The following is an 11,224-nucleotide window of genomic DNA, read 5'->3' on the forward strand; positions in this document are numbered from 1 at the left end:
AAACTCCCAAAAATCCCATGATGATGATGCCCCTCAGAAAAAGTACTTCCCTCATCTGGAACTCTGCATTACTTCCACTGAAGTCATGAAACTATCCTGGTTGGCTGCTCATACAGATTCCTTTTCAAGATCTATCAATTACAACCCTTATCTACAGTCTACATATATTACAAATAATGTTTTCAAAGATGATAAAGAGAGAAGGGAGTTGTATTCCAATGCCTCCCTCTAAACATGCCTTATAGTAACAAACCTGCCTGAGACATCTAGATACATCTCTGGAAAACAAGCGCCCACCCAAGGCTGGGGGAAGCACATCCTTCTGTGGAGCAGAGCACATCTCATTAAGTTTAGAACAGATGCTCTGGATGCAGTGCATTCACATAAGAACAACTGTGCAAGTAGGGCTGATGTTCAGTTTGAGTTTTTGCCCCAGTGTCAGTGTACCTTTCTTACTCCATCTTTTGTTTTCTTCACACTTAATAAAACAAGGGATTCATAGAGGCCAATTAAACCACAGTTTTATCCTAAAAAAACTTGTTTATCAAGTCATCAGTCCTACTGCTACAGCTTTCATTACAGCCTGACTTCCACAGCAAGGTATGGTTACATGGCTGTGCTGCCCATAAGGAAGTATGTATACTTTTACTACACTTTTTCTTTAAGTTTTAAATTCTACTCATTCCAAGTAAAATGAGGTTAACGACTGAAGGAAGTTCTAACAGGTTTGATGAACACAGGTAGCACACTGAGAAGAAAAATATTACTGATCCTTTAATGATTTATGCAGATCATAGCCAGTATCAGACACAGGGAAATCCCCCTGGGAAAGCAGTCATGAGTGCCTTGCCTACAGGAAAGGTTTCATGCGTACAATTTAGACACAAGCCAGTCCACAGGAAATAAGACTTTAATAAACAAACTGTTCAAAGATTGTTTATATTGTAATATTCACAAGAAAGTTAGCTTTTTATTTATTAAAACATTTTTCTGTGCAGTTTTTTCTTTTTTTTTTCCCTTTTTTTTTTTTTTTTTTTTTTTTTTGCAAGTAAAATGTGTTACTCCAGTAAGTATATATATTTCACTTACTTTTCAGACACTGAGACATGCCCTCTTATAACAATACATAGCAATTCTTGGGAGCTTTGGCTTCGTTTCCTCGCATTTTGTATTTCTATGTCTCCTTCACTTCCTTTGGAGGGAGGAACATGCACCACAGCATGCATTTCGATGACTTCTGTGCCCCAGGGGCTCACAGGCTTACCCATCTCTTTTACCAATAAATGCAAACATACCATCTGTTAACAGACAGCTGCAACATTCTTCCAAAAGAACAACCTTTAAAAATATTGTTTACTTGTCTGAACACAAGATATCTCTCCTATCCTTCAAAATAAGTGACTGATTGACGGGTAGGCAAAAACGTTTGCTTTGACAGAATCAGACTGACATCAGTTTTCATGTTCTTCTTTGCTGTCTGAATAGTATCAAGCTGATCAGATTTGTAATTCTTCTGAAGCACATAAAATCAAGCATAAATACCACAGTACTTTCTGCACTAGACTTGTTTATTTGACCAGTGTAAGTTAGTAAGTAAAAAAGTCACCTGTGATAATGGCACCGTGATTGTTTTCTATATTTCTTTCTATGGCTCCTGGAATACAAAAATCACATAGCTTCTTTGAAAAGCCCTGTCCAAAGAGTTAAACAAGAAGGCATCAGGTAAAAGTAACATTCCAGAAAATGTTGTAAACATGAGTTTACAACCAAGTGTGACTGGAGCTGGAGCCCCTTACCCCACAAATGGCTTTTCTAAAGCAGCTAAATGTCATAGCTTTTACAGTAGTGAGGAAGAAGTTTGAGAAGAGTCTGCACCTACACTTGCAAGAAAGATAGCCATAACTGTATGCCTCAGTTACTTTTGCAGTCATACACAACTTGAGATCATGTGACAAGGAAAATCATGCCATTCAATTCCCAAAATTAACAGAAAGAATATTCAGCTGATTTATATGCAAGCTGGGTAAGGCCCCAGCTAGACTTAAATAGCCAAGATGTTGATATGGGTTGGAACAAAGTTCCTTACTGTTCTATTTCCAGAACACCAGAGCATTTTAAAGATCTGGCTGAGGACATACAACCACCAAAGAAAACACTACAACTGGCTTTCAGCTCAGCCAATATACAGTTTTTAAATCAATTTAAATTCTCCACTTCAGTGGTTTTATACATTTTACAATAAAAACTAACATTAAGAGAAACATTTCTAGGATTTTTATATCCGAAGTCACATGAGCTCTTTCTTTAAATCAACATTCAAGTATTTATAGATTCAAGTAAATAGAGAAAGAAATGTTAGCAGACAAACACCAAAAGGTTGTTAAGTATATGCTGTCCTCTCATGCTAAGATCTGTTTGCTATGCTTTTTAGAAAAATACCTTTACATAGGCTTCCAAAATGAAATTAGTCACAATTTCTAGCAAGCCATTATGGAAGACCACCATCACAAGAGATGAAAAACAAAGCATTGAAAATCAGGACTGTAAAGCAGTTCAATTGAAAGATTATTATTCTAACACTGTTTTCTCCTAATATTTCATATTTATCATGCAAATATCATAATTAATTCCACATTCTTCTGAAAAAGTTATAGTATGCACAGAAGTCAAAAAATCAATTCTTAACATACATGTTGCTTTCTCATTATTGCAACTCCTGTTTTCTTTTTCTTTTTCTTTTTTTGTAGATAAGTTTGCTTTTCAAAATAGTCTTTATTTCCCAGAAGAATCCAGTCAAATACTACTTTTCTCATGGAGTCCAGTGCTTTATTTTTATTTTAAGAGAGGAGGCACAAACTCAGAGAAGAGATTTGCAAGTCCTGCAGTTTCAAATTCCTTTTGTAGCTCATCCAGCGTTGAATATTCTTTGACTTCAAACATCTGAAATCTACATTGTACAAGAGAAACTCATGAATATGCCTTGGTTTGTCAGAATGTAATTATTGATTCAGTTACTTTTCTATCCACAACAGTATTAAATTATACCTTTTATGCTGTGACTGTACTTTTGTCTCACACAGTACACTAATCATTTTCTCTTTGCATTTCTTTCCGCTCGAGTCCACATCTACCTTAGAAGTTTTCTGAAGAATCAAGTACTCCTAAGTGTCAAAAAGAACAAAATATTAAATGTCAGCCAGCATCTTTGAAGTTTAGTGAAACTCAGAAATCCATATGAAACAAAGATCTTTTTAGAACACAGTAATCACATATTGAAAGTTCATCCCAAAAAATGCATGCCTGTTTCAACACATCACCTTGAAGCTGAGCACAGTCTTAAATAATCTAGAAAACATTGAGTTTGAAAGATCAAAACTTTCTCCTCCAGTATCACCTTATAAAGGCCTGCCTAATGCAGTAGGACTACATAAACACAAGTTCAAAAGTACAGTAGGAGCACCACTGTACTTGGTGACAAGGAAGAAGACACCTAGGAATTAACTACTAGTATCTGTTATTACCTTCTGATCACAAATTTCCTGGCTTCGGGGTTATTTCGTGGGGTGTTTCAGAAACAAGGAGACTGACTCTAGCATATTACAGTCAGGAAACATAGGGGAATGCAAGAGCAGAATCCAACAGGATATGAGCCACAGGCTTCACTGGTTTCTTTCTTACAGAATAACTTTTTTTTCTTAAACATGGAATCAAGTTGTTGGGCCTTCCTATTCTCCTATTGATCAATCTGCTTCCAAAATTGCTAATCTTGGAAAAACACACAGAAAATATTCAGACACAGGTTTCAGTAGTAAATCAATAGAACTAGTCAACATTCATTGTTCCTGCACCTTAATGTTGCTCTTGTCACCCTGAAGAAGAATCAATATTATCTTGCCCATGAACATCAGTCTTCCAGTCAGTTTTAGATCTGAAGCCCATTTTTCCACAGTTCTGACGTATTTTGCCTTCGCTCGCATGTGATCTAAATGCAAAAGGAGCATCCAGACAGCATCCTCTGTACTTGCTCCTTTTGACAAAGTGGTTTTTTCATTGCAAACTGTTGCTGGTTGCTTAATGATATACTTAAGATGCTGCTGTATCCAAAGAACCAGTTCATGCACCATGGGTTCAGAAAGATGCTTCTTTGCTTGTTCAAGTAATTTATCTTTTATGTCCATACACTGGGCCCTTGTAAGCTGGTCTGAGCTAACAGAAATTTCTGGTAGAGTTGATGGATAATTGACTGGTAAACGAAACAGCAGCTTTAAAAGTATATCTGCATCCAGTAGCTCTTTCACGCTGATTTGAATTCTAAATGTGACTCCATCTGTTTCTGGAAAGTACAAAAAATAAACATTAATAGTTTGCTTAAAGTTGAAAAACATTATTAAGTTTTGCTTTCATCTTTTATCAATTCAACTCAATGTCATTCTGTACTAAAAACGTAGTGTTTTTCTTGGAGGGATGAGGAGGTGCAACCAATAACTGTAGCTTCACTTGCAGGGAATCCTAAAATGAAACACTTCCATATCATACTGGAAGGAAAATTATTTAACACATTCCAAAAAGCATTCACACTTCTTGGCTCCTTTGAAGTCTACTCAAGCCAGTAACAAAGAATTGTCCTAAAACCTTAAGTCGGCTTCTACAGCTCAGTAGCAGCAACAAGGACAACTGGAAAGAGGGAAAGAGCACTGCTGTAACTGTGCTCCTAGAAAAAACAGTAAGGCTTTTACCATCAATGCCAGCACAATCTTGTGTATTTTTGAAGATTTAACCATTCAAAGGCAGTTTAACACAGAAAAGAGACAAGGAAAGAAAAAAAGTTACAAATTCTTCATCCCTTGCAACTTTCTGAGAAATTACATCTGGTTATTTTGTCAACTTCTCCACATTCTCAACAGTGGGACTGAGACAATCAAAATATCTCTGTTGTACATTTGATCCAAAATACTACACACATCCATACATATATCCATATATATATCCATAGTTCATGTTTATACATCTGCATAGGTACTCAAAACATGTTCTCAGCGTACTCCAGAACAGAATGATATTCAACATGAAAAGTATACAGCGTAAGCATACAGGAGAAAAGACCACATTCTCCTGATATATCACATAATTTAAATCAGTGAATATGAAAGGACAGTAATTCCTGCAATACACCCCTTCTTGTTTCACAGGAAAAAAAAAAAACAAAAAAACCACAAAACTTGATAATGTGAAAAGAGGGAACAAAGACCTAACCTCCTCTGCAATCAAAACAGAGGGTATCAGATAAAAGGTGAACTTCCTCACATGTTCTCTGCTTCACCCCTTTGATGCATTCCAAACACTTCACCCCAATTCTCACAAAAATTGCTACCGTGTCAGGCTGATTCACTCTGGAAGGGCAGGAGAAGCCAGATTTGAAAGGGAAACGAGAGCTGAGATGAGTTTCTGAGGAGCTCTTTTGAAGTGACGTGCTGCCTTCCCCCCCTACCTTACCTTCCTTCACATGACAGTTAGCTGAATTATGTCTGATTAGCATTGCTGACACCGCTAACCAACCTCAGCGCTCTCTGTGACTTTATGTTTAAACACTGTGAAGTGAAAGACACTAAAAGTGACTTGGACAGACAGATGTACTTGAGAGAGCTTAGCCAAAGGTCTGCTTCCAAACTTCCTTCCTGATTCACACAAAGAATACTCAAAGGCAGAGCAGTCACAAAATAAAACGAGCAAACCCTCCAAACTCAATAACTGAAGTACAGCATTACGACAGCATGGGCTGCCAGGCCCCCAGCCTCTGGCTGAACATCAGTATCACCTGATGCCTGCCCAACAGCCGCTTCATTTTACACCATGTTGCCTATATACTTTGAAACACAAAGCCTACAAGTGAGCTGAAGAAGCAGCCAGGCCAACCTTGCTCCTTCAGCAAGGACCTGCCACTGCCATGCATGCACCCATTTGCCTGCCACATCCTCACATCTTTCCCTGCACGATGGTCTCAGAGCAATCGTGCAGCCTCATGTCCCAAAGCAGATTCCTCTGAGCCTGGCCACGTCCATTTACATCTGCTTCAGACTTACTTTTAAAAAGGAGAACTTGTTCAAAACATGCGGTGTGCAAAGTTTATTTAAGCACAGTGGTGCCCACATTCTGCACCAGCCTGCACTGCAGACTGCCGGCAGAACAAAGAGTGACACTTGTCATCCTTTGTAACAAGGCTCTGAAGAAATGTATCCTTTGTTTGCACACAGTGCAAGGTCTGAGTTGCCTTCCCAGCAAAATGGTGATTATTTCTGAAATAAAGGTTTGAGTATGACCCCTATTGGCATTTAATGTGCTAATATGACTGAACTCAATACATTTTAACCTATTTTCACCCACAGCAGCACGCTTATCAGTATATTTAGCTCTAGCATACTTCAGATTTTTCCTTATGTTCCATGACAGCCAGACAGATATCCCCCTCCTCTCCTGCCCAAAGGCATTTTGTGCAACAAACGCAGACTATTTTTATATTCAGAAAATGGCATCTATTAAAGTATGAGCTTGGAATATATAAATATATTTTATAGCAAACTGGATAAGTAAACCAGAAAATAACAGATTAAAAGTAAATTATGGATTTCTATCTCTAATGCTAATCTTTCTAAATAGACATGGAAGGTAAGAACGATATGCCATAATTAATTTACTTAAATTCATCAACATGTTGGTTTGGTTAAAAACATATTTTATATTCTGAATATTTCATTGTCAAATGCTGGGCAGCTGAGGTAAAGCATTTTCTTCTATTCCTCAAAACCATAAACCCTCAATAGTCTCCTTTTTGATTCAACAGATCTACACCCAAATTACTCTTAACATATGAGAGAGCAGAATCAGCCTCACTGAAGTTACCCCCATGTACTGTTTTGTCAATGACAATTTCTATGGTTTGAAAAGATTAAGCAAATATAAGTTTGTAAATACAGCAAAACCTTACTTTAGACTAACTTACGGCTTTCGTAACTCCAAAACAAAAATTCACAACATAAGAAAGCTTCCAACAATCCTATAAAGAAGCTTTTCAATTCCAGCTGAAAACAATGGAAATCAATCAGATATTCATGGTCCTAACATATCATGGGAACAACCTCACGAGGTCACACAACACTAATACAGATATACCAGCCTGTCTGTATTGAGCATCCATGACACTTCACGATGTCCCTGGAAGGCTTCTAAGCCTTTTACATCCTGGTAGTTTACTAACTCGAAAACATTTTGCTGTATGTGAAGCACAGAGATGGAGAGACAGCCGTGCATACACAATGTTCAGATACGCTGACATTTGTTACGAGTATCTGTTAAGCCTAGATACTGTATTTTCAATTAGCGCCTGAAATAATGCATCTGAACTCAATGTCTTTTAGAAAACAAAACGCAGTTGAGGCATTTCATCAATTGCATTTGAAAAATACACCTCTAAATGCCCACTGAAAAAAAAAAAAAAAAGACAACCAGGGCAAGAGGTGTGCTGCAGATGTAGACACACACCTGCCCCACTTGTAGGCTACCCCGGCTGATTGCTCTCCATGCACGCACTGATGTCTGCGTCCATCGGAGGCTGTCTACCCGCCTTCCTTTCAAATAACGGCCTACTGTTCTCCGGGGATCTATTTCGACGGCTACTTTCAAATAAAAAAATGGTGCTTATTCAATGAATTTCTTAGTAACCATTAACAACGAGTCACCGCAGGGCAGCCCCGTGCCACTGCACACCAAAGCAGCAAGGGCTGTTCACACAGCAGCGGGGACCGACGAGCCCAGGTCGCCCGAAGCCCGGCTCAGGCTGCCCAGGGCCCGGCCCGGGATCCGGGGAGGGGGACCCCGAGACAACCCGTGCCACTGAGCTCCTGGCCTGCAGCATCCCGGAGTGCTACAGATCTGCTCGCTCTCCACCCTATGGCAAACGCGCAGCACCAGCCAGCCGCACGCCGCCGTAAACCCAGCGAGCACAGCCGCCCGAGCAGCCCGCGCCGCAGCCCGGCCCCGCGCGAGGAGCGGCCCCGCAGCGCCTCCTGTCGTTGCGGGTGGCCAGCAGCGCACCAAGGCGGACGGCGGCGCTCGGAACCCCCGTGGAAGCGGCCGCTGGGCCTGGGGCAGCGGGACGGCGCCGGGTCGAGCGGGAAGCGCTCGGGAACCGGGCTGTGCGGAACAGCAGCCGCCTTCACCTGAGGTCGCCAGCACCTCGCAGGCGCCTGGCTCGCAGTAGATGGCGGCGAGGGCCGAGAGTTCCTCCAGCGCCTGCTCCGACATGGCCGCGCCCGCCCGCAGCCGGCCCCGCCTGCAGCTGCGCCAAGGGGCGATGGCACGGCGCGGCCTTCCGCCTCCCCTCGGCTTAGGCGGGCGCGGAGGGCCGTGAGAAGGGCAGAGACGTGCGAGGGTGCGGGATCTGGGCCAGCCCCGAGCCAGCTGCCGGCCGCAGGCTGCACCGGGGCGGAAGCAAAGCCTCAGCTGCCGCGTGGCGCCGCCGCCATTTTGTCCGGCAGCCCCCGGGTGTCTCCCCGCTCCGGCACCGCCCGGCAGTTTTTTAAAAAAGGTTCCTAGGTATAAGAGTTAACATGACAATTTCTGGTATGCTCTACGCAGAGCCGTACCGCACAACAGCGCTTGCGATAAGTAGTTAGTGTGATGACCACCCATGTGCCAGAAGCTGGTCCTCCCCTCCCACCGAGGCGCACGCAGGAACACGGAGCTGCCCCACGCAGCCACAGCTCGGCTTGGAAACGCAACATGCAGTGGGCATACCAGAAATGCCATCAGAACTGTGCTTCAGCTCCACATGGCTGAGCAAACCGCACAGAGAGATGCTGACGTGCACAGGTGTGCACATACATAGACATTGGTACAGCAGCAGTGATGGCAAGGAGTTCCAGGTCAGCCCCAGCTGTTGGCATCAGTACACAACACAGAGAGCCTCTGTGGAACTGGACTTTGCTCTTTCACAGTCAGCGATGGTGCGTGGATGGTTCTCCTGGATGGTTCTCATCTGGCTGAGGCCTGCTACAGGAATGACATCACATACAGCTATCTCAGGGGTATTATTCGGCACTTTCCCCCAGCTGGAAACGCAACAGGAGGCTGAAAGGTTAGAGAGCAGTGGGCATGCGTCACTGATGTTTGTTACAAATCACTTAGAAGCAAAATTATTTATTCAGCAAAGCATATCATACTATTTTTAATACCCTAAGTTCTGTTGAAATACCAAGAAATGCTGAGCGGGGAACAAGTGAATAACATGCACAGACGTAAGCCTGGAGCCGTCAGAAGCGCTGCAAAGCAGCAGTCCATGCAGCTGTTCAGAAGGCTTTGTGGAAATTAGCCTTAGAAGTGCTTCATTCTATTACTGAGAACTTTCTTGCCCCTGGTCTTTCCCCCTTCTCCTCATCCACTTTGCATATTCCATTTTACATGTTTAAATAAAAAAAGTCGATGTAAATGTCTTCTAAATTGACACTATCACAAGACATTGAGGTCCCTATGAATAAGTTACTGCACTCTGACATTTGGAAGTCATCAAATGAGACAGTATAATGTCAGCTTGATATTTTTCACACTATGAAAATATCAGCTTCATGTCAAAGATCTAAATTCCATCTTAATGTAATAAATTTTCTTGTATTCACAGACTAGTGAAAATGCTAAATATTTAAATTTGAAATGAACTTCTACAGTTACGATCTGGCCTTCATATTCCATTATTATTAAACTGGAACTCAAGATCTATTTTCCCTTTTTTTTTTTTATTTTAATTTCTTCAAACATTGCAGTGTTTGATAGAAAAGCATTAGCTATATTCATTTCTCTAAATGGCTGCTTTCCCATCAACACATGGCAAATAAAGTCCAAAAACCCCACTTTTTGGAGTTACTCTGTATTAAAACATCTCCAGCACCCTGTCATAAATTGATATACCACTGATTATATCAGTATTTTCCACTTTGCCTGACAAGGCAAACAGAACACAACCTTTCATATACCAGAAAGATTAATCTCCCCAGTGTTATTTGCAGAAGTAGCATCCTTTCCTTTCCACTCACTGTAATTATGACTCCCAATCAATCAGGGGTTACGCTGACAATCACTAGCGATTACATATAAAAGCATGCATTTAGACCCACTCTCCCCTTAAACCAAGTTGTGAATGACAGAGAAGACAGACATTCGAAAAAAACGCATTGATCTGGACCATCCATCTACATATTTTTGCTATCATTTTCATGCCATTCAACCTCCTGTGCCAGCTATCACAAATTATAAGCAGTCCTAAAGTATGTACTCTAGAACGCATTAAAGAACCACTAAGAGCCTGAAAATCGCTTGAGATGCCCATTCATGAATCAAACAATAATGAAAAACCCATAACCACAGCACAGGTGTGATGGCTCAGCTGCTGCTGGGAAAGAGAGAGCTGAAGGACAGCATCTCTACAGATCTCATTAAGAATTCATATGATCAGGTCCAATTCACCTGTTTATGCCTAAGTCTTGCGCCAGTTCTTTACCTGGAATAGAGGCTGGTCCTAAGACACAGATACTTAAATAGAAAGTTATGCACCCCCAGGAATTGATGGTAGATCCAGGAACTTGCAAAGATTTTACCCAAATATACTTACACAGGTAAGAAAATCATCCACACAAGCTCAGGAAGTTATATGCCTAGATACACACATGTATAGGCATCTTCTAAACTAGAAACATGGCTAATTTGAAGGGCCACTTCCATTATATAACAGCATTCTAGAACCCTATCAAATACAACTTCATGAATCCAAGACTAATAAGAATACTCAAGTGATTCACATCATCTTTGAATTACTCCACAATGTTTTGCCTTGGTTATCAGGGCAGAGTAAAATATATACTAAACATACGTTATATTTATACCTTTGGATAAAAAGAGAAAACAAATTACCTTAACTTATCCAGCCTTCTGTGATATCATTTATAACGTACACCCAGAAATTATCAGCTTGGAAGATTCTGTTTCATTTCTTCAGAGTAAGCATCATAACAAGCACTGGAACAATGTTACCTCAACAAAAATGTTTATTAGGGAACATACTGAAAATACTGTTCGGACTCAAACACCACTTGACTTAGTATCTCTCCCAGTGAAATTGGTTGATGTGAACATTTTGGTTAGAGCCCAAAGCGGGAGGCTGTGGCTCCTTATAGTTGGA

General features: G+C 41.1%; 1 protein-coding gene across 1 annotated transcript; it reads right to left on the reverse strand.

The window, feature by feature from the left end:
• Positions 1–1,045: 1,045 nt before the first annotated feature.
• Positions 1,046–8,298, reverse strand: RWDD3 (RWD domain containing 3). The gene is made up of 4 exons (XM_042819695.1): positions 8,214–8,298; positions 3,849–4,333; positions 3,046–3,161; positions 1,046–2,947 (listed from the first exon to the last, which is right to left on the reverse strand). Exons 1-4 carry the CDS (start codon positions 8,296–8,298, stop codon positions 2,833–2,835), a joined length of 801 nt encoding a protein of 266 aa, XP_042675629.1. The 3' UTR covers positions 1,046–2,832.
• Positions 8,299–11,224: the final 2,926 nt, after the last annotated feature.

The sequence above is a fragment of the Centrocercus urophasianus genome, unplaced genomic scaffold (genome assembly GCF_019232065.1).
Source record: "Centrocercus urophasianus isolate 14NV4802_14NV808 unplaced genomic scaffold, USGS_Curo_1.0 seq_18, whole genome shotgun sequence".
Taxonomy (NCBI): domain Eukaryota; kingdom Metazoa; phylum Chordata; class Aves; order Galliformes; family Phasianidae; genus Centrocercus; species Centrocercus urophasianus.

Excerpts from the sequence above, each read along its gene's own strand:
- RWDD3 (XM_042819695.1), bottom strand. The coding sequence starts at position 8,298 with ATGTCGGAGCAGGCGCTGGAGGAACTCTCGGCCCTCGCCGCCATCTAC. Across the intron at positions 3,162-3,848 it reads GTGACAAGAGCAACATTAAG|GAGTACTTGATTCTTCAGAA; the intron begins GTGCAGGAACAA and ends TTTGACACTTAG. Across the intron at positions 2,948-3,045 it reads GTACAGTCACAGCATAAAAG|ATTTCAGATGTTTGAAGTCA; the intron begins GTATAATTTAAT and ends TGTACAATGTAG.